The 26,811-nt window shown below is 45.2% G+C and overlaps 1 protein-coding gene across 1 annotated transcript in view; it reads right to left on the reverse strand.

The window, feature by feature from the left end:
• PDIA4 (protein disulfide isomerase family A member 4) overlaps positions 1 to 26,811 on the reverse strand; it is a 581,813-nt gene that overhangs the window by 517,105 nt on the left and 37,897 nt on the right. Inside the window, exon 3 of the mRNA XM_068236444.1 lies at positions 17,444 to 17,649. Coding sequence (XP_068092545.1) covers positions 17,444 to 17,649 — 206 coding nt within the window. The remainder of the gene's footprint in view (positions 1 to 17,443; positions 17,650 to 26,811) is intronic.

Below are 26,811 nucleotides of genomic sequence, written 5' to 3' on the forward strand. Positions count from 1 at the left end.
TTTTGTTTAAAAGAATTATCTGAGTATGATTATGAGGAGATATTACAGAGTATTGAACAAATCAACTTATTTGTAAAGCAAGGAAAGTTTGCATACACTACAGTTCAGCACTTGCTACAGGTATTGGAGATTCTTAGGAATAAGGAATCTGCCAATCACCTGCTAATTAACCCAATATATGTCCCTGCTACAATCATATCTGCAAACCATGATCTGCCTGTTAAGTATGCTTGGAATCCTCCATTTGAGAAAGGAGAGATGGAAGCTCTGGTCAATGAATGGAAGAATGATTCAAGTTCATTTTGTCAATTTTATAGTGCAAAAAGTGAATTGGTATTGAATGCATGCATTAAGTCTGCCTATAACCTAATAGAAACTGGTGTGTGTGAGTATGACTTTGTGGCTCCATTGATTGATGTGTGGGAACTGATTTTGGATGATTTTTTTGTGACTCTGAATTCGCAAATTTGGCGTTCTGACCCGCCTGCTTCAGCACCTTTGGCTGATTCAGCAGGTGATTCGGAGCTCTTTTTGTGTGAAATTGAAGTTCCTGCAATTCCACCCTGTACCATGGATAACTCAGTGTTACTTCCCAGTAAAACAGAAGCCACTGATACTTTCTTAACTTTGCCCTGCACAAATTTCTCAGCAGAGAATCCAGAGGTCCTGCTGACTTCCGAGTCCAGCCTAGCCAGTACTCATGACTCTTTGTTTAGTGAAACAGACACCAGAAAAATCTTGCCTGTCTCTGCAAACACTTCTGCAGAAATTACCTGTGTTAATAATGTTCAACTCCTGTCTGATCCAGCAGATGCCAATAGATGCACTACATCAGTTTCCGAGTCCCAGCAATCCTGTCTAGTAACCTCAGAACCCCAGCATCTGAATTTTCCAATTTTACAAATGAATGGTGATTCAGATGCGCAAACATTGTGTCTTGATCTTCCTGTTTCTACACCTCGCTCTAGTTTCGTGAATAGCTCAGAGCATCTGCTATGTGAACCTGAAATCGCAGAATTATTACCTTGTTCAGAAAATTTTCCAATAAATTTGCCCTGTACCATGAATTGTGCAGTAGATCTCTCCAATGAAACTCAGGTCACAGAATCATTATGCTGTCCAGCAGGTGCTTCCATGGTTTTGCCCTGCAATATGGACTGTTCAGTGATCCTGTCCAGTGAAGCTGTGGTCGCAGAGTCTTATGCTTCACCCAGTACTTTGGATACTTTAAACCCTCTAGCAGAGGAGGCTGAAGCACTGCTTACCTCAGTTGGTGTTGCAGTAATATTCACTTGTCTAGCAGCTGTTTTGGAATTACAGTCTGCTCTAATAAAACTTGATGAATTTCTGCCCAGCAAAGCAGAAGCCATTGAAATATTGTCCTCGTCAGCAAGTGTGTCAGATACCTTGCCCTGTACACAGTCTGATTTAACCAATGTTGTTGAGTCCCTCTCCAGTGTTGTAACAGCCGAGGAACTCCAGCCCTGTCCTCTGAATGTTTCAGAAGTCTTGCCCTGTAACATGGATAATTCTGATTCTCTGGTCAAAATAATAGAAATCTCAGAATTTCAGTCCGGTCTGATGAATGTTCCTGAAACCCAGCCCTGTATCCTGAAAGATTCTGGTTCTCTGGCCGCTGTGGCAGAGGTTCCAGAGTCCCCTTCCTGTCCAGGGAATTCCTCAGTTTTGCCTAGTCCAGTGGGGGCTGCTGCAATACTGACTTGTTCTGCAGCGCCTCATGAGCTCCAATCCAGTGTATTAAATGAGTCTCTGTCCAGTCCAGAGGTAGTTGTGGAGTCCCTATCTGGTTCAGTGCATACATCAGAAGATTTGTCCTGTCTTGTTAGTGCCCCTGAATCTGATTTGTTACTGACTTTGCTGGAATCAGCGACATCTAAGTCTGATCCAGCATTCTCGTGTAAAAGTCCAGTAGTTGCGAAGTTTAGTCATTATGATTTTTTTTGGCCAGTCCTGGTTTTGGTCCTGTCTTGGCTGACCCTGAGGCTCACAGTTCCTTGACATGCCCAGAGGTTTCTCTTGTGCCGGTGTGCCCAGATGTTCTTTGTGTGCCAGAATGCCCAAGTGTGTCTAAGGTGTTAGCGTGCTCTGATGCTTCCTTAGTGGGAACACGTTCTGATATTGCCAGTCTGCCTGCATGCCCAGAGATGGTTCTGGTCCCTGAAAGCCCTGATATTGATGTTTGTCCTTGTGGCCCTGACTCGGGAATTGCCCTAGGTTCCATAGGGGTTCTTGATGGTTCTCCATGTGAGCCTAAGGGGCATTCTGACCTATGGGGATCTCTTTGGAGCTTCAAGGTGTTCTTGGAGGTCTCTGAGAAAACTTGTCCTGGTGCCTTGGACTGGTTCAACAGTGGGTTTTGTGTTGGTAAAGACAGTACCGGTGGGCATTGCAAAGGCTTTGGCGTTTCTGAACGGTTCCTGGAAGGCGGTGGGTATCGCTCAGGGAGCTTCGGAGGGCTTTCTTCTGGAAATCATGGTTCTGATGGGTGTCACACTGGGGCTTGTAGTACTGATGGGCATGGTTCTTTAGGTTCTGGTTCTGATGGGTCCAGTCTTGTGGGGACTGATTCTGGAGTTCGGTCTTGCCGGGCTGTCCCGGTCATCATGAATTATCAGTCAGACTGTTTTGTTGGGAATTTCAGTTTTGAAAAGCGTCTGGAATCCGCTTTTAAAGGCGGGGGTACTGTAATGATCGCTGCTGCAGCAGCTATTGCTGGAAGTAGTAGTGCTGCAGCTCAGGCAGTTCTGATCTATTTCCATGCAAGCTGCATAGCTTTGTCTGTCTTTCCCTGCTGTCAGCTTGTGACTGATTATCATTCACCTGTGTGGGAATCTGCATGTCTGCTCCCATTGGATGACCTCAGTATAAAGATCTGCTTCCTGCAGGGTTTCCTTGGGTTTTCATAGCTTCAGCTTAAGCCTGCCTTGCTGTCGCTTTAGCCCCCGATCGTGTTTCTTGTTATAAAGATACTTTGCTGGTCTTTGCATCATATGTTGGTTCATTGCCAATATATATGCATACCAGCACGTTTATTATTTTCCTTGTATTTGTGTTACGTTGATACATCAGTGTCGCTGATGTATACGTACACGAACTGTTTACATCCTGTGTGCAGTTAGTCAGCTTTCCAGCACGTTTTGGTAGGTTGCGCGTGCCTTGACCACCCGTGCTGAGGTAGTTACCCTGCTCCTGGTTCAGTTTGTGGATTGCGTTCATCTCTGCGAAGAGATAACGAATCCTTCTGAATCCTGTTCTGTTACTGTTTGTGGATTGCGTTCATCTCTGCGAAGAGATAACGAATCCTTCTGGATCCTGTTCTGTTACCGTTTGTGGATTGCGTTCATCTCTGCGAAGAGATAGCGAATCCTTCTGAGTCCTGTTCCCTGTATTACTCCAGTCCTAGTCAGCGTTACTGCTTATGTCATATATCGGTTCATTGCCGATATATACATATGTTAGTCAGACGTTACAAATAGTTTCATTGATAGCTGTAATTGTAATACGCTAGGAAAACATACTTATTGTATATTTATCTGTGTTACGTTCATCTATCTTAATCCTGCTATTTTCTGACTATCCTGTCCTGTCTTTGTGAGGCACGCCATCGCCGCATCGCATTGGCTGCCTCATTCCAGTCTGTCTGGTTTTGGACGCTTGCTGTCGCTAAGTAGCCGCTAGCTAGCAAGCGTTCATTCTGTCTACCTGTCCTGATATCCTCAGTTCTGGTTTGTGCGCTCAGCGCTACTTTGCGCTGAGACGTTATAGCGAAAGCATTGTTTGTGGCTGTCGGATCTGCACCGGCTCTGTGCGCCACAATCTCCTATTGGAGTCAGTCCTCCCCTCCACTATACTAGGGATAGCCTGTTTCCTTGTGCTAGTGTGTGTACCTCCTCCACGTCAGCTCATGCGTTGCATGCTGACTGTGGAGAATACACCACCAAGCGTCACATATCTGAGGTAATATAGTTTATTTAAAAGGCTGTCAAACTCTGTTCTAGATAATCCCTGAGAATTTTAATCTTTAGAATGGTTGCATAAAGTCTATATATTGCTTAATCATTTTTATATATAAAAGCAGAGAGTTTTAAAGCAGGAGGATACAATTTATTAGCTTAAAAGTAAAAGAGTAAGCTCTCTATATTGTGAATATGTTAGAGCACACCGCCATATGTACACTCAACATTCAAAAGAGATGCATAGATTATTCAGCATATATAAATAAATGTCATTCAGATGCTTTAAAGTGGAGCTGAACTCTTGCACAGGACAAAAAGGAAAACAGAGAAATGCACCCCGTATGTATATAGAGAGCCTGTCTAATTTCTCCACATTTGTGTCTAATCACAAGTTGTAATTTGAATCGCCCCTGTGTCACCTGACTGCCACAGCATCTAAGCTCTTTGAAAGCACAGGATGGTAACAATATGTCTGCTTCCATGAAAGCAGGAATTAGACACTGACTATTTATTGCAGGATTTGAATCAGCTGTAACAAAAAGGTTTTTCTTTAACCACTTAAGGACTGCAGTCATAAAACCCCTTAAGGACCAGACACTTTTTTCCCCCATTCAGACTACTGCAGCTTTAACGGTTAATTGCTCGGTCATACAACCTACTATCTAAATGAATTTTATTAATATTATTATTATTTATTGTACTTATAAAGCGCCAACATATTACGCAGCGCTGGACATTAGTTTAGGTTACAGACAATATTTAGGGGTGACATACAGCAAAATGACAATACATGAATACAAGAAAGACCAGGTCATGCAGCACAGTAGGAGTACAAGGTAATGCTTAGTCAGTCACTGGATGGGAGCATGGAGATTAGGCAAGTTAGGTTCACTCAGATGCATAGCATGGGTTCACAGTAATGGAGGTGCATGATCAGGTAGGACACAAAAGGAGGAGGACCCTGCCCAAAGGCTTACAATCTAGAGGGAGAGGTAAGGACACGAAAGGTAGGGAACCAGAGTTCAGCTGTGGGTTTAGAGCACTTGTGAGGGGTAGTAGGCCAGAGTGAAAAGGTGAGTTTTGAGGGCTTTTTTGAAGATGTTGAAGGAGGGGGCTGCCCTAATGGGCGGAGGTAGGGAGTTCCATAGTGTTGGAGCAGCTCTTGAGAAGTCCTGGAGGCGTGCATGGGACTGGGTGATGCGGGGGCCGGATAGGCGAAGTTCATTGGAAGAGCGGAGTGAGCGGCTTGGTGTGTACCTCTGAGTAAGATCAGAAATGTAGGTTGGACAGGTTTTGTGCACAGATTTGTAGGTCAGACACAGTATCTTGAATCTGATTCTGGACTGGATAGGAAGCCAGTGGAGGGATTCAAGGAGTGGATCCACCGTGTTGGAGCAATGGGAGCAGTGGATAATTCTGGCAGCTGCATTCATGATGGACTGCAGTGGGGCTGTTCGGGTCATAGGGAGACCAGACAGCAGGGCATTGCAGTAGTCAAGGCGGGAAATTATGAGGGCATGGATGAGGAGTTTGGTGGTGGCAGAGGTCAGGAAAGGGCGAATCTTACAGATGTTACGAAGGTGGAAGTTGCAGGACTTTGTGAGGTTTTGGATGTGGGGAGTGAAGGAGAGTGCGGAGTCCAGGGTGACACCCAGACAGCGGGCTTGAGAGGTAGGGCGAATGGTAGTGTGGTTAACAGTGACATGCACATCTGGGAGGTTCATGGATGGCCGGGGTGGGAAGATCATAAAATTCCGTTTTGTCTAGATTCAGTTTCAGGAACCTAGCGGACATCCAGGAGGAGACCTTGTCCATGGTAGTGGTGGATATGTCAGGGGTTTTACCTCCTTTTCTTGTCACTAATACAGCTTTCTTTTGGTGCCATTTGATTGCTGATGTAATTTTTAGTTTTTATAATATTCATCAAAAAAAACAACAACAAAAAAACTGAATTTTGTCAAAAAAGATTTTTTTAACTTTCTGTGCTGACATTCTTTAAATTAAGTACAATTTCTATATACATTTTTGCCCAAATTTATTGCACTACATGTCTTTGATAAAAAAAAAAGCCAATAAGTGTATATTTATTGGTTTGGGTAAAAGTTATAGCGTTTACAAACTATGGTGCAAAAAGTGGATTTTCCTATTTTGAAGCATCTCTGACACTTCTGAGCACCTGTCATGTTTCATGAGGTGCTAAAATTCCAGGATAGTATAAATACCCCCCAAATGACCCCATGTTGGAAAGAAGACATCCCAAAGCATTTACTAAGAGGCATGGCGAGTTCATAGAAGATTTTATTTTTAGTCACAAGTTAGCAGAAAATGACACTTTGTGACCCAAAAAATAAAGTTTCCATTTCTGCTAACTTGTGACGGAAAAAAAAAAATTTGAAAACCGCCACGGAGTCACCATGCCCCTCTCTGAATACTTTGGGATGTCTACTTTCCAAAATGGGGTAATTTGTAGGGTGTGTTTACTTTCCTGGCATTTTGGGGGGGTGCTAAATTGTAAGCAACCCTGTAAAGCCTAAAGGTGCTCATAGGACTTTGGGCCCCTTACCGCACCAAGGCTGCAAAAAAAGTGTCACACATGTGGTATCGCCGTACTCAAGAGAAATAGTATAATGTGTTTTGGGGTGTATTTTTACACATACCCATGCTGGGTGGGATAAATATCTCTGTAAATGAGATTTTTTTTGAACACACAATTGTCCATTTACAGAGATATTTCTCCCCCCCAGCATGGGTATGTGTAAAAATACACCCCAAAACACATTATACTACTTCTCCTGAGTACGGCAAAACCACGTGTGACACTTTTTTGCAGCCGAGGTGCGCTAAAGGGCCCAACGTCCTTGGGCCCTTTTACAGGTCATTTTGAGGCATTTGGTTTCTAGACTACTCCTCACGGTTTAGGGCCCCTAAAATGCCAGGGCAGTATAGGAACCCCACAAGTGACCCCATTTTAGAAAGAAGACACCCCAAGATATTCCTTTAAGAGTATGGTGAGTTCATAGAAGAATTTATTTTTTGTCACAAGTTAGTGGAAAATGACACTTTGTGAAAAAAAAAACAATTACCGTATTTGTTGGTGTATAAGACGCACTTTTTCTCCCCCAAAAATGGGGAGAAAAAGTCCCTGCGTCTTATACGGCAAAGGCAGGGAATCCCCGACTTAATAACGCCCGCCGATACGAACCGCTACCCGCCGCCACGTCGGGGATTCCCTGCCTTTCTGTGCCTGCCTTCCTCCCCCCTGCCTGAGTCTCTGGGCCCCCCATAGAGTGTCAATAGCGGCGGCAACTTACCTTTGGCAGGCTCCCGCGCTGATCCTAGATGATTGCGCTGCCCCCCGCTAGCCTCCTCTGCCTCCCCCCTGCTTATCTGGCCTCCCCGGGTGTAGCAATAAGTAGCGGTAGCTTACCTCCGCAGTGCGCCCGCGATGACTGCAGACGTCCGTCTTCCAGGCACTTCTCGCTCTAGTGGCCGGCTTTGAACTGCGCGTCATCAGTTCAAGCCGGCCACTAGAGCGAGAAGTGCCTGGAAGACGGACGTCTGCAGTCATCGCGGGCGCACTGCGGAGGTAAGCTACCGCTACTTATTGCTACACCCGGGGGGGCCAGATAAGCAGGGGGGAGGCAGAGGAGGCTAGCGGGGGGCAGCACAATCATCTAGGATCAGCGCGGGAGCCTGCCAAAGGTAAGTTGCCGCCGCTATTGACACTCTATGGGGGGCCAAGAGACTCAGGCAAGGGGGGCAAATGAGGACACATGGGGGCACCGGATGACATATGGGGGCACCGGAGCACACATGAGGGGGCACAGCAAGACACATGGGGGCACATGAGCACACACAGGACACATGGGGGGGCACAGGAGAACATATAGGGACACATGGGGGGCACAGGAGGACACATGGGGGGCACAGAAGGACACATGGGGGGCACATGAGGACACATGGAGGGCACATGAGGACACATGGGGGGCACATGAGGACACAGGAGGACACATGGGGGGCACATGAGGGCACATGAGGACACAGGAGAACACATGGAGGGCACAGGAGGACACATGGGGGGCACATGAGGACACACAGAAGGACACATGGGAGGCACAGAAGGACACATGGGGGCACATGAGGACACATGGGGGGCACATTAGGACACACAGGAGGACACATGGGGGCACATGAGGACACATGGGGGGCACATTAGGACACACAGGAGGACACATGGGAGGCACAGAAGGACACATGGGGGCACAGGAGGACACATGGGGGCACAGGAGGACACACAGAAGGACACATGAGGATATGGGGGGCACAGGAGCACACATGAGGACACACAGGACGACATGTACAAGACGCTCCTGGAATACGGATGCACCAGGTTTAGTATATTTTTTTTCCCTGGTTTTTGCCCTCTAAACCTGGGTGCGTCTTATATTCCGGAGCGTCTTATACGGCGCGAAATACGGTAATCAATTTCCGCTAAGTGTCATTTTCCACTAACTTGTGACAAAAAATAAATTCTTCTATGAACTCACCATACACCGAACGGAATACCTTGTGGTGTCTTTCTAAAATGGGGTCACTTGTGGGGTTCCTATACTGCCCTGGCATTTTAGGGGCCCAAAACCGTGAGGAGTAGTCTGGAAACTAAATGCCTCAAAATGACTGTTCAGGGGGTATAAGCATCTGCAAATTTTAATGACAGGTGGTCTATGAGGGGCCACATTTTGTGGAACCAGTCATAAGCAGGGTGGCCTCTTAGATGACAGGTTGTATTGGCATTGAAGTGCAGGAAGCGCAGGATGTTCTCAAATCGTGACCTGGACATGGCAGCAGAGAACATGGGCATGTGATGTATTGGGTGCGTAGACCAATAAGACTGCAATACATTCTTTTTGACTAGACCCATGTTAAGGAGAATGCCCCAAAAAAATGTTACATTCGGAAACTTGAGTGGTTGCCACCGAAAAGGCTGGGCATGGTAGCTTCTTGGATTGGCGGTTGCGTATTGTGTGGCATAACTTTTGGTCTTAGCCCCAATTAAGTCGTAGAGACCAGCAGTGATCAGAAAAAAAAAATTCTGTCACTGCGGTGGGGCGGGTGAGGGTTTGGCCGGGTGATCAGAAGCCCGCAGGGGGCAGATTAGGGCCTGATCTGATGGATAGGAGTGCTAGGGGGTGACAGGTGGTGACAAGAGGTGATTGATGGGTGTCTCAGGGTGTGATTAGAGGGGAGAACAGATGTAAATAATGCACTTGAGAGGAGATTGGGGGGGGGGGGGTCTGAAGGCGATCTGAGGGTGTGGGCGGGTGCTTGGGTGCCCGCAAGGGGCAGATTAGGGTCTGATCTGATGGGTAGCAGTGACAAGTGGTGACGGGGTGATTGATGGCTGAACAGTGGGTGATTAGAGGAGAACAGATGTAAACAATGCACTTGGGAGGTGATCTGAGGGCAGTCTGCAGGCAATCTGAGGGTGTGGGCAGGTGATCAGGTGCCCGCAAGGGCCAGGTTAGGGTCTGATCTGATGGGTGGCAGTGACAGGGGGTGATTGACAGGTGATCAGTGGGTGATTACAGGGGGGAATATATGTATACAGTACACAGGGGGGTCTGGGGAGGATCTGAGGGTGGGGAGGGGGTGATCAGGAGCCCCCAGGGGACAGTTTAAGACCTAATCTAAAATATAGTATTGACAGATAGTGACAGGGGGTGATTGATGGGAGATTAGGGGGGTGATTGGGCGCAAACAGTGATCTGAGGGGGTGATCAGAGGTGGGTCTGAGGGGTGCTGTGGGCAATCAGGGGGCAGGATGTGTGTGTGTGTGTGTGTGTGTGTGTGTGTGTGTGTGTGTGTGTGTGTGTGTGTGTGTGTGTGTGTGTGTGTGTGTGATCACTGGGACCACCAGGGCAGGAGGCAGCCTGTATAATACGCTTTGTAAACATTACAAAGCGTATTATACGCTTACTATGCGGCAGATCGGGGGTTAACAACCCACCGGAGCTGCTAATTGGGCGGCGGGTTGCTGTCACGGGTGGGAGGAGCCTAATGCTGGCAGATGCCCGTCAATACAGTCCCCCAGGAGCTGCCGCCAATTGGCGTTACGCGGTCCTGGGGGTGCCACTTTGTCGTTGCCAATTGGTAGTGGGTGGTCGGCAAGTGGTTAAAGGTCATTATGTTGTTTTGTATCTTTTAGAGCAGAGAGGAAGATCTGAGTTCAGGTCTGCTCTAAAGCATCCAAAGTGAGTCTTGACAGGATGTTTGCTACTTACCTATTCTCTGTTTTGGATTGGCTTCTATCCATTGAGCTGCCCTGCCACCTGTTTGTGGCTCTGACTGCAGCGGGTCGCACAGAGGACAAAGAAGACACGCATGCTCTGGCCACTCGTGCTCCCTGTAATTTCCCGCTCCTGCTCAGATGTGCCCAGCAACCGAGGCCACTATAGTGTTATGCATTCTTGACGAGTATCATACATCAGCGTCATTTCTCAAGTATGCATGCCCAGAACACTTTCGGCTGCTGTGCACATTCGGGCAGGAATGCAAATTACAGGAATTGTGAGAGGACAGAGCATCCACTAATTCTTTGTTGAACGGGGGGGGGGGGGGGGGGCACAGCAGCACAATTGAAATAAACCCATTTAAACCAGTGATCGCTAATCAGTGTTGGACAATGTTTTTTGGTGGTGGTGTGTGTGTGTGTGTGTGTGTGTGTGTGTGTGTGTGTGTGTGGGTGGGGGGGGGGGGGGGAGGTGACAGCAGGCCTAGGGCACTGGAAAGTACAAATCCGGCCCTGCTTGGTGAAGTCAGCTGTTTTCAGCATTACCGAATGCGGTAATGCTTGATGACTTGAAGCCTGTTTCGACACAATTACTACCCCTTAGCTAAAAAAAATTGCTCAGTGGTTGACGCAGTGATCTTCCTATAATCTCTCCTGGTTGGGTCGGATAAATTCCATAAAAAAAAAACAAAAAAAAAAAAAAACACACTTTTACCTAAAGTTTTATACTACTTCAGAATGCTACTGGCCAGATCCCCCCTCATTTTCTGAGGATGTTACAGAGCAAATTGTCTAAGTTCATCTGGAACGGCTTTCGACCCAGTGTTTCTCGACTTACTTTGTGCAAAAGCGGAATGGAGAATTAGGGGTCCCTAATCTCACTAATTATCATCATGCTGCTCAGTTGGTTTACCTTATTTATAAAGGTGCTAAAATGCCAGTTGGACCCTATCTGAGATTCCTGCATTTGCCCCTCAATCGGTTCAGACTCCCATGTGGTTACCCCGTGCTCACCGCTCTCTTAATTTTTGTTGGAAAAAAACAGTTTTATTGAGTTTTTCAGAGCATACACAAACAACACTACAAAAAGAAAACAATAACACCCTTGGTCTTCCCTTGAATCAACCCACTCGATCCCCCTCCCACCCTAAGGTTAAAAACCTTGCTGCAACAGCAATGGTAAGGAATGCATATACCAGAGTACAGAAATATATATTAAATATCAATATCAAAGTACTTCAACCACTTTTTCCAGATTTTATAAAATTTCTGAACAGAACCTTCATATTTGTTTTTGTAGATAGGCAAGTCAGTATTCACATGAGACTTAAAGTCAGTGATTGCCAACGGTTCCGTCTTTTTCCAAGTAAGAGTTACTGCTCTCCTTGCGTAGAACAGCAACAGTTTAGCAAAGAATAGTTTATGTTCAGTAAGTGTAGCGTTCCCAAAATGATTAAGGAGTATAGATTCAGCTGTGTATTGGATTTGTGGGCCTAATACTTCTGCCAATAGATCATGGATCTGGGACCAAAATGGGTGGATTTTCCAGCATTCCCAGAAAATGTGGAAAAATCCTGCTCCATCTGCACAACATCTCCAACATATGCCAGAAACACCCTGGCCCACATGCAATTAACTTTTTCTCATGATTTTTCTCCTAGGTGATATTTTTACATTTGTCAATAAAATGCATTCTAAGCCAACAGACAGCAAGAAAATGCTCAAAATAATTTTATTAGTCCTTTTTCACTTACTTTTTGGTACATTTTTAGTAGAAAAGTGCTGGAAAGGTATTTTAATTTGAAGATGAAAAATTATCTCCTAGGAGAAAACTCAGGTGAAAAAGTGAATTGCATATGGCCCCCTGTCTCATATTGGAAAGCCTGTGAATAGGGTATAATAAGATCTATATAAGTATTTTAGCGCACGCAATTTGTGGCGAGCTTCAACTGGTACTCTAAAAATCTGCCACTATTCCTCCGAAGTCCTTTACTGATAAGTTTGGAAAATCTTTCCACCACGCTTCAAATGGCTTGCGGAATTTAACTGTCAAGGTTAGGATACTATAAAGCTGTGACGTAATTCCTGTAAGACCCGTATGCTTCATTAATTGTTCCACCTTGCTAGAATATAGAGTCACTGGTTTAGAGAGCAATTGGGCTCCAAAGGTATAATGGAATTGGAGGTATCTAAAATACATAGAGTTAGGGAGGGAGTACTGGGCTTTAAGAGCATTAAAGGGAAGATGGTCATGCTGTTCCACAATATCCCTTAGTTTATATGTACACACACACACACCTCTGGTTCCCCATCCCGAGGGGTCAGGAATGGTGAGAAATTCCTTGAGATTGGCATTGTTCCATAGAGGAATGTGCGGGACCAGAGAAGGGCTCAAGAGTAATCATGAGTGCTTACTCGGGATTCAAATGAGGCTTAATTGCTGCAGCTGTGAGGCTGGATGATAAGGGGTTATTTACCCATAATTCAGCCTTCCTGCCTGCACTTCAAACAGCTTGGACGCGTCTTATTGGTCACGTTGCAAGCCTCACTACGCACACTTCCTGCCTACGCACCGCTCTTCCTGCGCTTCAAACAGTTTGCGTGCGTCCTATTGGATGCGTTGCAAGCCTCACCACCTTCCTTCAAGCCGGAAGGAGGAAGTGCGCGTAGTGAGGCTTGCAACGCAACTAATAGGACGCATGCAAGCTATTTGAAGCACAGGCAGGAAGATTTTATTTTTTTTTGTCACAAGTTAGTGGAAATTGATTTTTTTTTTTTTTTGCTTTTTCTCACAAAGTGTCATTTTCCACTAACTTGTGACCAAAAAAAAATAAAAAATCTATGAACTCACCATACACCTCATGGAATACCTTTGGGTGTCTTCTTTCCAAAATGGGGTCACTTGTGGGGTTCCTATACTGCCCTGGCATTTTAGGGGCCCTAAACTGTGGGGAGTAGTCTGGAAACCAAATGAGTAAACTTAACCCGTGAAATCATTGGACTTTGGGCCTTTTTGCACAGCTAGGCTGCAAAAAAAGTGTCGCACGTGGTATCGCCATACTCAGGAGAAGTAGTATAATGTATTTTGGGGTGTCTTTTCACACATACCCATCCTGTGTGAGAAATATCTGTGTAAAAAATTTTTTTAAAAAAATTGTAATTTACAAAGTTGTCATTTACAGATATATTTCTCCCACCCAGCATGGGTATTTGTGGAAAGACACCACAAAATACATTATATTACTTCTCCTGAATACGGCGATACCACACATGTCCAATGAGTGGATTTAGGATTTCACAGGTCAATCTTCCTTATTTGGTTTCCACACTACTACTCCACGGTTTAGTGCCCCAAAAATGACAGGGCAGTATAGGAACCCCACAAGTGACCCCATTTTGGAAAGAAGACACCCCAAGGTTTTGTTGCGCAATGCTTCTTTCAGGGTGCACCATCAGTGCTGCAGCTAGTTGGTCAAATCGGTCAGAAAATTTCTGTCATTGTGGTAGGGCGGGCTGAACGCAAGTGTGGCCAAACGATCAGGCCTGATCGGGCAAACACTGCATTGTTAGTGGAGCCTACTCTAAGGTGACCCTAACGTACTCCTATAGATCTGACTGCGATCAGAACTGATCGCTTACAAGTACTATATAGTACCAATGCTGATTAGCAACAGCGATGACGTTAACCAGCGACCAATTAGTGACTGCAGTGTAGTGGGGGCTGGGCGTTAACTGACGCTAACTACCTAACAAAGGGGCCTAGCTAACTCACTGGCCCAACTGTTAACACTAATGATACTAAAACAGTGACAGTTTTCACTGATTTTTGATCACTAGGATAGTGACAGGGGGGTGATCAGAGGGTAATCCAATACAATCAGAGGCAATTCAGTGTTAATCTTACAGCACTATTTGTCTGTCTGGGACTCCGTTCATTAATCCAAGGGTCTAACGTCCCCTACTTTGCTTTTACTGTATTTTACTGACTATCCTCTATTTACCCCAGGTCATGATAATTCAAGCAGTTGTCAATGGCTGTAGGACTGTGGTCAGAAGCAGATCAAGTCTCTGACGGGTTGTTCGGGTGTTCTGACCTGGGAAGGGTTTGAGGGATAAATACCAAATCAATGGTAATGAGAGATTTCATTATATGCAGCTAGGACATTTGTTACATTCTCTCTTCCCATCGCAGACACAGTTTCCAATAGTCCTAACCATATTTGAACTTTTTGTGCAAGGGACCCTTTTGCTAAGGGAGTGATATCTGAACTTTATGCTTTGTTGAACGACCCACCACAGTCCTTCAAGCTATGTAATCAGATGGGAGTCTGATCTAAAGGAGGCTAAATCTAAGGAGGACTGGACGGAGACCTGGGAGGCAATATCTAAAAACTTTCCCTCATTATAGCTATGGTTGAATCAGCCTATAAAGTTCTTATGCGGTGGTATTGGGTCTTGGCCAGGCTTTCACACCTATCTGATATGAATACAGGTCAAGACTAATGTAATCTTGTGACTACTTGATATTGTTCTCAATGCCTGTGCTCTGCCCCTTTTTACTATGCAAATTTCATTTTGCAAATTTTATATTTAAGGAAGGTCTCACCTACCAAGAAAGATTACATAAACTGGGGTTATTCAATCTGGAGAAAAGACGCCTTAGAGGGGATCTAATTAAGATGTATAAATACAACAGGGCAATATAAAAGCTTGGCGGATGAGCTTTTTGTCCCTAAGGCTCATACACACATCAGACCATAGTCTTTTGAAAACGAAAGATCACAGACCAATTTTACCCCCTTCCATGTAGTATGAGAGCCATACCTACACAGTCTATTCTATGGAGCTGAACTCCCCATCAGACAGAAATCTTTGCAAGATGCTGCACACAAAGATGCTGTACACATTCAAAAGATCAGTTTCTGCAAAAGATCTGTTCCTGCAAAAGATCCGTTCTTACAAAATGCCTTCATAGTCTATGAGATCTGCAGATCATCATACACACCTTGTTTAACAGACATTCATCTGCAGATCAGATCCACCAGGATGGATTTTCAGATCTGCAGATGATTGTCTGATCTGCAGATTAATGCCAGTTAAACAAGGTGTGTATGATGATCTGCAGATCTCATAGACTATGAATGCAATTTGCAGGAACGGATCTTTGGCAGGAACAGATCTTTTGCAGATACTGATCTTTTGTGTCTGTACAGCATCTGTGTGTGCAGCATCTTGCAAATATTTTTTTCTAATGGGGAGTTCAGCTCCATAGAATAGACTGTGTAGGTATGGCTCTCATACTACAAGGAAGGGGGTAAAATTGGTCTGTGATCTTTCATTTTCAAAAGACTATGGTCGGATGTGTGTATGTGGCCCTAGTCTTTCACAAAGGACTAGAGGACATAATCTGCACATGGAGGAAAAACGTTTTAGCTATCTATTTAGGAACGGGTTCTTTACGGTAAGAGTGATTAAGATGTGGAATGCATTGCCACAGGAAGTAGTTATGGCAAATTCTATACCTGCATTTAAAGGGGGCTTAGAGGTTTTCCTTGCATTGAATGGCTATAATTACTAGGTAATGCCCAGTAGTGTTGATCCAGGGATTTAATCTGATTGCCATCTGGAGTCGAGAAGGATTTTTTTCCCTTTTGGAGCCAATTGGACCATGCCTTCTAAGGGCTTTTCGCCTTCCTCTGGATCAAAAGGGATAGAGCAGGCTGGTGTTGTACTTTATTTTCTGTTTGAACTCGATGGATGGATGTTTTTTTTTTTCAACCCAAATAACTATGTAACTTGGTGAAAACCTAATAATTTTGAAACAAAAAAAATGATTTCCTCTACTGTAGAAACTGCCAATTGTTCAGCTGTGGCATACCCAACCCTAAATCTCGGTCTAGTTTTTTTTCCCACTAGTATACTGGCATGGCAAACACTAGGGAAACTGGAAAATTGTATACTCACCTTGAGTAGTTTTCCTTTCCTGGTGTTTGTGCAGGTCAGTATACGGGCCTGCCCTGTGCTGGTGGCGCATTATAGCTACATGGAATGTCAGTATTGGGCTAGCATGGGCATTTTAACAATTTAGGATGTCCTATCAAGGCAAAGGGAGGCTGGACTTTTCCATTAGCATACTGACATAGACAAACAGGAAAATAAGACTACTCAAGGTGAGTATACAGTTTTCCAGCTTCAGTGTCTATTACCATATTTGGATCAATGCCCCCCCCCCCCCCCCTTCCACACATAATCTGCCCTTCACTAAGGAAATATACTGAACTCACAGTGAGGGCTGGTCCACATTGGGGCGATTCTTCAGCGCTTTGATGATTGCCAACGATCAGCAAAGCGCTGCTACAATGCATCTCTTTGGATACATTCACACTGCAGCAGTTGCGATCTCGATTAATCGCAAATGTGCTGTATGCAGCTATTTGGCTTACTCTGTGATTCTCGTTGTATTGCACGGGAATCACAAGCGCAAATTGCGTTGAATCGCAAGATTTTGCCCTCAAATCACGATTGCGGACAAAGCGCAGATTGTGAACTGACCCTTAGCTTGCAATCCATGTATTCAACCTTTGAAATATTATATAAATGGAGGATCCTATTTAAGATCAGCCTACTGACTTAAAATAACTACATAATCTGGGCCCTGAATACATGAAAAATGTTGCAGCTGCATAGCAATCCCTGCAATCTCAGATCTACAAGTTCTAATGTAGTCATACCCAGAGTCCACCTGAAAACTTTTGGTCACAGAGCCTTCTGTCATGCTGCTCCTACATTATGGAACTCCTTATCTCAGCAGATCAGGACAGCTCCATCTCTGGATGTGTTTAAATCCAGACTGAAAAACCCACCTGTTCAGTTTGGCATTTGCAGCAATATAATTTTATTATGTTAATACTTAATTCAACTACTAATTACTGAATCTGAGAAAACTTAAGTGCTTTGAGTCCTATGGGAGAAAAGCGCTATAGAAATGCGGTTATATAATTTATTACACAATATATTAACATAAAAGCTTGCTTTTCTACATACTTTCTAAAGAGAGCAGTGAAGCACATGAAGAAACACTGAGGTCCACATAGAAACTAAAATACAAAAAAAAAAAAAAAAAAAAAAAAAAAATTAGAATTAAAATATAGTTAAAACAAAATGACAGACTGCAAACCTTTTTCTGTTCGAGGACCATCATAGTCAACAGACTGGCCATCCTTTAAAATTTTGAGCGTTGGATATCCACCAATGACAAATTTGTCAGCAAGATTTGTTTCTTTTGTAGCATCTATTTTAGCAACTGGTATTGGTGGTTCATTTTTCTTTAATGTCCGTGCAATTTTTTCATATTCAGGAGAAAACTGCTTGCAATGTCCACACCTAACAATTGAAGGTATAATCGTCACATAATTTAACCTTTTAGAAGTATTAGAAACAAGTGTAAAAGCATAACAATTTTCTGGGGAAATGAATCTAATTTCTACATGTTAAATAGATGGTTAAAATGCAATGACAATTCAGGTTTTCATGCAACTAAAGTATTGCAATGTTTAGACATCCAAAACAAATAAAGGCCATGAAAAAAGCATATGAAAACAAAGTGCATAACACATTGCTGGGTTTAGTGCTGCACAGCTTTTAGACCAGTTACACTGCCCATGTTCACCTCAAGTAAAATGGGATTGGGAGCATGAGAAACAGAATATGGTGCAATGAAAGGAGGTAGCCTAGTCTGATAAAACATGTTTTCTCAAACAACTCATAGCTCTACACCTAGAAGCATCTGTGGAACATGCTAGAAAAAATAAAGAAATAAATAAAGAAATAAATAAATAATAATAAGAGGCCTCGGTCACGGCTTTTGCGACTTGGCAACTTTTTAGGGCTAGATACCACAGGGCAATTCTTGTGACGTATATGCCCTCAAACACCCAAATTCTCGAGTTGGACTCTGTGAACACACCCAGATATTTTGCAAAGACAGAAGCAGGCAGGTGGGGTAAGGGTATACAATAATTTTAGAGAATATTAAGGGCCCTTTTCCACTAGCAGCGTTTGCGATGCTGAATCGCAAAATCACAAACCGCTAGTGATTTTTAAAATCACTATGGTTTGCAAATTGACATGGGAATCGTGATAGGCAATTTTTTTTAACAAGCGCTATCGCGGCGCGGAGCGATATTTGCCGCGATTTTGCTATGCAGTACAGTCCATAGCAAAATCGTGAACGCAATCGCCGGAATTTTCCTGCACTGTGCGATTCAGCAATCGCTAGCGTTTAGCGTGAACGCTAGCGATTGCTAGTGGAAAAGGGCCCTCTGTGTGTGGCTTTAGTGCAGGTTCCAGCACTGGTAATTATAACCTAAAACAAGGGAGAACAAGAAACCAGTATATGCTGCTCAAAACTGCACATTTAAAGTTATGAAATCATACACCCACTATTGTGAGATAAATGTCAAATATCTGGCACCTATACTGAAAATACTGTATATAGTGCTAGTTCGCTCAGGACAATAGGAGTTTCACTAAAAATAGTGTATACTTAAGCTGGAATACGTGTACCAATAAAGTTAAATGGCGTCTGCCAGCCCGAATAGTGGTCATAGGATATTGTGAACGGCCTTATCCAGTCACCGAGAAGAAACCATGGGATTAAATCGATTGTAAGGTTACAACCACTCACAGAGGATAGATAGGCGTGACCAATATGATCAAAATACACTATTCACAGAATACATAGGAGCCGCCAGAAATCAAGGTCAACATAAGCCACCATAATAAGGAAATTACATTTCACCAGTAAATACACCATGTCGGCAGCACATTTCACCAGTAAATACATGTGGGCATGGGCAGCACATTTCCCCAGTAAATAAATACATTTGGGCATGGACAGCACTTTTCACCAGTAAATACATGTGGACAGCACATTTCACCAATAAATACACTAACTGAGCAGCACATTTCCCCCGTCAATACATATGGTAATGGGCAGCACATTTCACCTGTAAATACGTGTGGGCATGGGCACTGCAGCACATGTCATCCGTAAATACATGTGGGCATGGGCAGCACATTCCACCAGTATATACATGTGGGCATGGGCAGCACTTTTCACCAGTAAATACATGTGGGCAGCACATTTCACTAGTATAAACATGTGGGCATGGGCAGCCACCTGTCACCAGTAAATACAAGTGTGGGCACGGGCAGCACCTGTTACCAGTTAATACTGTACATGTGTGGGCATGTGCTGCAACTGTAAAAAGTAATTACTTGTGTGGGCATGGGCAGCACCTATACAAGAAAAAAAAAAAAAAAAAAAAAAGCGTTTACTAACCTGCAGAAGACTCCTCTACCGAGTCCCAGCCTCCCTCCAGCGCAGCAGCTGCAAAACTCCCGCGCTCAGCCTCACACTCACAGGTGGTGCAGGGCTATGAGAAAATGACGCCTGAAGCCCTGTACTGGAGAAACAAATAGTCGCTAGTGCAGAGCTTCGGCAGCCATCTTCCCATAGCCCTGCTCTGCTGCCGGTGAACTGACGCGGCGTCTAGGAGTCCTGCATGCCACCTCTCTGGGGACGGACGCCTTTCCCAATACACACATAGTATATATTAGTGTATATAGGCAATTCCCCTGCCCCCCCCCTCCCTCTAGTGTATTTAGCCAGAACCATTGCCTCTACTGGTACCTGCTCTGCTTTGCTCCCAGCCCGCTCCCTACAGTAAGTGCGGTGAGCTGTAGTGAAAAAAAAAAACAAGTGTTCGCACACATCAGGGCCAGTAACAGGAAGTGACATCACATCACTGGTTACTGAGCAACGCTTGTCCTCACTTCAGTGGCTCACCGCACAACAATGCAGTGAGGCCAATTGGAACTTACTCGAAGAGAGGGCTGGAAGTGAGCAGAGCAGGTACCAGCAGCAGCAAAAAACGTAACTTTTTCAGGCCTAACCTATAGGTAAGCTTGCTAACTATACTGGGGCACCACCTGTACCTGGCTACCTATACTGAGGCACCTATAGCTCACTACCTATACTATGGCACCTGTACCTGGCTAACCTACGCTGTTCAACTGTCAAAATGTGTGCAGCAGGCAGAAAGGGTGGCCAGCTTCATTGTATACATCCTTTTCAGGGAATGACTTTCTAAATAAAAAGCCTTGCAAAAAATCCCCCATTGAAGAGAATCAGAATCAGCTTTATTCGCCAAGTATGCCAGAGACATACCCGGAATTGTTTTTGGAGCACATGGCATGGCGTTTATACATACATACATAAGACCTACATACATACGGCGTAGGTGGGCTACATAAACATGACATAGTAAGAGGAGTTCATGACATGACATAGTAAGAGGGCAGTCAGTCGAGTAAAAAAGCATGAGGGAACACAAGCTGTCAGTTCAGTTGTTCAGTTGGAGTACCGCTTGGGGGAAGAAGGTGCTCCAGCGTCTGGTAGTTCTGGTGGGGACAGCCCTGTAGCGGCGGCCCAGTGGGAGGAGATTAAAGAACTGACTGCCCGGGTGGGAGGGGTCGGTCGAGATCTTGGTGGCCCGCGTTCTCATTCTGGCCATGTAGAGGAGATCGAGGGGTGGCAGTGGCTGACCGATGATCTTTTCAGCCGTGCTGATTACTCTGTGGAGTTTGTACTTCTTGCAAGCAGAAGCCGCTGCGTACCAGACGATGAGGGATGAGCAGAGGATGGACTCCACAGTGGCAGTGTAAAAGCTCCTGAGCAACTCGCGAGGGATGCCAAATTTTTTCAGTTGGCGCAAGAAGAATAACCTCTGCTGTGCCTTTTTCTGGGTTATGATGGTGTTCTGCCCCCATTTTAGGTCCTTCGTGATAGTAGTGCCGAGGAACCGAACACTTGGGACCCTGGAGACTTCGTTATCTCTTATGAGGATTGGGTGGAGAGGGGGTGGGCGTCTCCTATAGTCCACAACTAGTTTCACTGTCTTTGCTGCATTGAGGACTAAATTGTTATCTGTGCACCAGTTGCAGATCCTGTCTATCTCGCTGCGGTAGGCATCCTCCTTGTTGCCACTGATGAGTCCAATGATTGTGGTGTCGTCCGCAAACTTGATGACCTTGACAGAGTCATCAGTTGAGGTACAGCTGTTGGTGTACAGGGAGAACAGGAGCGGGGACAGGACACATCCTTGCGGAGCACCTATGTTGGTAGTTCTCACCTTGGAGTAGCAGCTGCCTAGCTTGACTCTCTGCGTTCTATTGGAAAGGAAGTCGCCGACCCACCTGCAGAGGGTGGGGGCTACTCCCAGCTGAGCGAGGTTGGTAAGCAGGATATCAGGGCAGATGGTGTTGAAGGCGGAACTGAAGTCCAAGAACAGGAGCCTGGCGTATGAGTTGGGCCTGTCTAGGTGTTCCGTGATGTACGCCAGGCTGATATTTATGGCGTCCTCCACCGACCGGTTTGCCCTGTATGCGAATTGATGTGTGTCCAAGAGGGCGTTGGTGGAGTGCTTCAGGGAGGCAAGGACCAGCCGTTCAAAGATCTTCATGATGGTGGGGGTTAGGGCCACTGGTCTGTAATTGTTGAGGTCAGTGCTACCCGTCTTTTTGGGGATTGGAATAATCGTGGACCTTTTGAAGCAGGAGGGGACCTTGCCCTCATTAAGAGATCTGTTGTAAATGGAGGAGAGGACAGGGGCCAGCTGGTCTGCACACACCTTCAGACAGATCGACGACACACCATCCGGGCCCGAGGCTTTCCAAAACCGGTCGGTTCAGTCAGATTTGTTTCTTCCTACTGTTAGAGTAGGTTTACACTTGTTTTAAAAACGTATCCATGGCTCAGTTTTTTGGCCCGGATCAAAAACGGGACCACGGATACCAATGTTAAAAATAGCACCCCTCTTTACTCAATTTAAAAACTGATCCATCTGCGTTCAGGGGGATCAGTGTTGAAAAACATAAACAGACGGTCTGGATTTGCAGGATTTTCACGGACCCTGGATATACAGAAGGGTAGTGAAAATCAATGCAAAAACAGACCCCCCCCCCCCCCCCCTCTACACAGGCAGCTTTGGACACAGAAACTGATCTGTTTTCTGTGTCCTAGCTCTGGCCGTGGGTGGGGAGGGGGCCGTCATGCTGGAAGGGGTAGCAGGGAGGAAGGGGGGCAGTGTGCACAGCAGTGGGGATGGGGGGGGGGTTGCCCCCCTCCCTCACCTGGGTCCCCCGTTCCCTGCTCCCCCTTAAGCTAGTTTCTTTTCGCAATTGTGGTCCTTTAAGAGAAAAAATGGCGACCGAGAACATAACCAAGGCACAGGCCAAACATAAGCAGTGGTGTGACTTAATTCTGTGAAGTGAGCAGAAATTTCAGTGCTCTGCGGGAAAAGTCTGCATGACATCATAGCCTAGGCTAAATATCACTGACAGGGCGGGGACTCCTCGATTGAATCTAACTTTGTTGTATGTACACAAACTACTTATTTTAAAATAGGATGCTTTAGTAAGAAAACAAATACTTCTTTTGGTGCGTACACACGCACTACTGCAGTCAACGACGGGTCCGTTAGACCCTCCCGCTGTGCGGACATTCAGGTGACAGTAGCAAGTGTGTACGCGCTGTCGGCAGACTGATAAGGCTGTTTCTGAACGATCCGCTGAGCAAATTGTTCAGAAACAGCCTTATCAGTCCGCTGACACCTGCTATTGTCGGCTGAACGTCCGCCCAGGTGAGGGTCATCGCTGGCGGCAGTAGTGCATGTGTACGCATCTTTATGCTCCCTCTACACCATTCAATTCCAGGCACGATCGATCGAATTCAACTGGATCAAATTGAAGTAGATCGATTAAATCCTACATGTCTGATCGGTATTCGATCGCTCATGTGATCAATTTGCATTGAAAACTAGCCAAAATCGATCACACGATTAATCGAATCCCGATCGGACATGTCAGATTTAAATCGATCTAATCAAATTCAATCCAATCAAACTCGATCGATCGCACATGGAATTGAATGTAGAGGGGGCTTCAAAGTAGAGTGACATTTCTGAAACCATCCCTGCTGCCACCATTTGTTGGAACGCTCCGGACGATCAGCGCTGTGCTCCTCATGCACAAAGCCTGCACAAGTATGGTTGTAATCATGCAGGCTCGCTCCTGAATACGTGAGCGGCCGCAATCTTCAACCTGACAAGCCCTTGTCGGATTTCTTTGGGAAGCCGCAGGCAGCAAGGGAAGATGGCGTAGGAAGCCTCTAAAGGATCCAGGGTCTCTCCTGAGGTCAATTCTTGTACACTTTAACCACTTACTGCATACTTAGACATATATGCGCGTCTATTTTGCTGTCAGTGCCTGCAAACAGGACGTAAAGGTGCGTCCTGTTAGTCAGCGGTGGATGCTTGCGCGCTCCCGTGGCCTGTTTACAGTGGGTTTAACTTCGCAGTGATTGATAAATGGGAACATGTGTTCCCAAAGCCAATCAAAGTCCCTGTAAATGAATGATCACAGCTGCAGCCAGAAGCCATGTCCATTCATTAAAATGAAAAGTGTGTGTGTGTGCGTGTGCGTGTGTGTGTTAGTCATAAACCTCTTCTGCCCACTCCTGGCCCCCCATTGTTACTAAAATGAAAACACTTGTATCAAATTAATCCATTTTAAATGAGAAAATTTAAGATTTCAGTTATTTTTTCCAAAGGGTGTGCAACCAAAATATTAAGTTAAGGGTGCCAATAATTTTGTTCATCCCATTTTTGGAGTTTGTGACATTATGTCGTGTTAGCCTTTTTCCCTCCCTTTCTTCCTCTACTACACACATGTGTAAAGGCAAAACATGTTACTGCAATAGTTTTCTGTAAGAAATGCTTGATTTTTGGGAAAAATGTCTGGGGTGCCAACAATTTGAGCCATGACCACACACAAACTTTTTTTTATTTTATTTTTCAGCAGCCTCAGTCAAAACTCTTTAAAATGTCTCCAATTTTCACATCCCTGCCCTAACGGTATGGGAAGCCCATAAAACAGTGATTAGAGGCATATTTATTCAAGTTGCTTCTAGAAGGAAAAAAGAAAAACAACAAACACTATTATCGGACTTGGAAAATAAATATACAGAAGTACATAAGTTATTTTGGGAAGTCCTCTCCCCAGATAATAAAAAAGAACTTTTAAAAGCAGAAACTACGCTCAACCTCGCCCTGACAGAGTCGGCAGAGAAGCAACTTACCTCCGCTAAACTTAAATTTTATCTTAATTGCAATAAGCCAGACACTTTGTTAGCTAATAGATTGAGACAATCGGACTTATCCTTTAAAGGGAACCAGAGAGGATGCAATATATATACCTGGGGCTTCCTCCAGCCCCATACGCACGGATCGCTCCCACGCCGCCGTCCTCCGCTGCCTGGATCCGCCGCCACCGGGTCCCGTCATTGCCGCGAGACGGCAAGTCGGCCGGCGGACGCGGCCAATTCTCCGCATCACAGGGTGCTCTCCCAATGCAGATACGCATGTGGCTGCTTACTGCGCAGCCGCATGCGTACATGTATGGAGGGAGCCCCTGTGATGCGGACAATTGGCCGCGTCCGCCGGAAGTGACGGGCCCGGTACCGGCAGATCCAGGAAGCTGAGGACGGCGGCGTGGGAGCGATTTAGGCTTATGGGGCTGGAAGAAGCCCCAGGTATGTATAAAATTTTTCTTTTTTCACCCCCCCCCCCCCCCCCCCGTTCCTCTCTGGTTCCCTTTAAGCCTATCTCCTTACAGACTGAACACAACCAATTGTCAGCCAACCCTCTCAAAATTGTTAAAACTTTTCGCGCTAACCTCGAAAAATTGTACAACTCCCCTGACAACACTTCCACACAGATTAGCGACTTTCTGTCCAAAATACCTCTTCCAGCACTCCCCGTGGGACTGAAGGAATCTCTTGACAAAGAAATTTCCCTACTGGAGGTCCAACAAGTAATAAAACATTTAAAATTAAACAAGCAACCAGGTCCGGATGGTTTTAGGGCCATTTACTATAAGACGTTCAGCAAGATTTTGGCCCCGCATTTAGTCAACGCATTCAAACAGTATCCTTCGGGGGGCCCAATTCCATCAGGAAACTCAGCACTCATCAGTATGATCCCTAAACCAAACACCAATCCGCAAATCTGGTCTAACTATCGCCTTATCTCCTTACTAAACTTAAACAAAATTCTGGCCAAAATTTTGGCTAATCGTTTAAATAACGAAATCACCACACTCATACATAACGATCAGGTGGGCTTCATGCCCCAAAGGCAAGCTGGAGATAGTGTTCGCAGACTAACACACTTAATTTATCAAGCTCATCTCACCTCTACCCCAGCAATGTTATTGGCATTGGACATCACAAAGGCCTTTGATTCGGTAGCATGGTCCTATTTGCTAATGGTATTGCAGCACTGGGGCTTTGGTGACAATATGATCGACTGGATTAAGGCCCTGTATTCTACACCTTCAGCAGCAATCTCATATCAAGGCTTTAGGTCATCCTCTTTTCATATCACACGAGGTACCCGTCAGGGGTGCCCCCTATCCCCACTACTTTTCGCTCTACTCATCGAGCCTTTGGCCTTTCTGATCCATAACTCTCCACATATTCAGGGCATACAGGTAGGCAACAGAATGCATAAAATTGCGCTATTTGCAGACAACCTTGTAATGTGCGTTACCCGCCCTACCAAATCCCTACTCGCTTTAAATAAAATTTTAACACAATTCGGGAAAGTTTCGGGGCTGCACATCAACCCCGCAAAATCAAAAGCACTAAACATATCCCTACCCCCATTACTAATGCAAGCTCTTCAGGATACTGGGTATCTACCTCACTAGCTCCTATGATACATTAATTCGCTATAATTACCCTTCCTTGTCCCGGGAACTCTGTGAGATGCTGGAGTGCTGGAAGAGGTATTCAATCTCATGGATGGGCAGAATTGCAGCCGTCAAAATGACTTTTCTCCCGAAGCTTCTTTACGTGTTCCCGGTCTCTGTCCCCTCTACATTCATTGACACTTTACAAAAAAAGTTAATGACTTTATTTGGGGCTCCAAGAAACCTCGCTTCAAAGGGAAATATTTACTCCTACAACGCTCTAATGGAGGCTTAGGCGTTCCTAACCTAAAGCTGTATTATAAGGCTGCCCAGCTGGCCTCATTGACCAGCTGGCACGCCAATGGAGGGAAACCCTCTTGGGTGAGTATAGAGGAGCTTATCATTCATCCCATCAAAATACAAAATCTTCTTTGGATCCCCCCTTCTACCCGCAATAAAATCTCCAACCCCATAATCCAAAACTCACTTGTAATATGGGACAGTTGCAAATACTCGGGGAAGCTAATATCTCCCCACCGACCTTTAGTATCCTTCTTAGGTAACCCATCCTTTCCAGCCGGATTATCATCCCCTGCTAGTTACGATTGGTGGTCTAAAGCTAAACTAACCAGAATATGCGATCTTACAACAGACCAAGGGATAAAATCACTGGACTATCTGAAAGAGAAACACCTTACCCCAAAGGGAGTTCTTTAGATATCGACAGATAAC

Source organism: Hyperolius riggenbachi, chromosome 5 (genome assembly GCF_040937935.1).
Source record: "Hyperolius riggenbachi isolate aHypRig1 chromosome 5, aHypRig1.pri, whole genome shotgun sequence".
NCBI lineage: Eukaryota > Metazoa > Chordata > Amphibia > Anura > Hyperoliidae > Hyperolius > Hyperolius riggenbachi.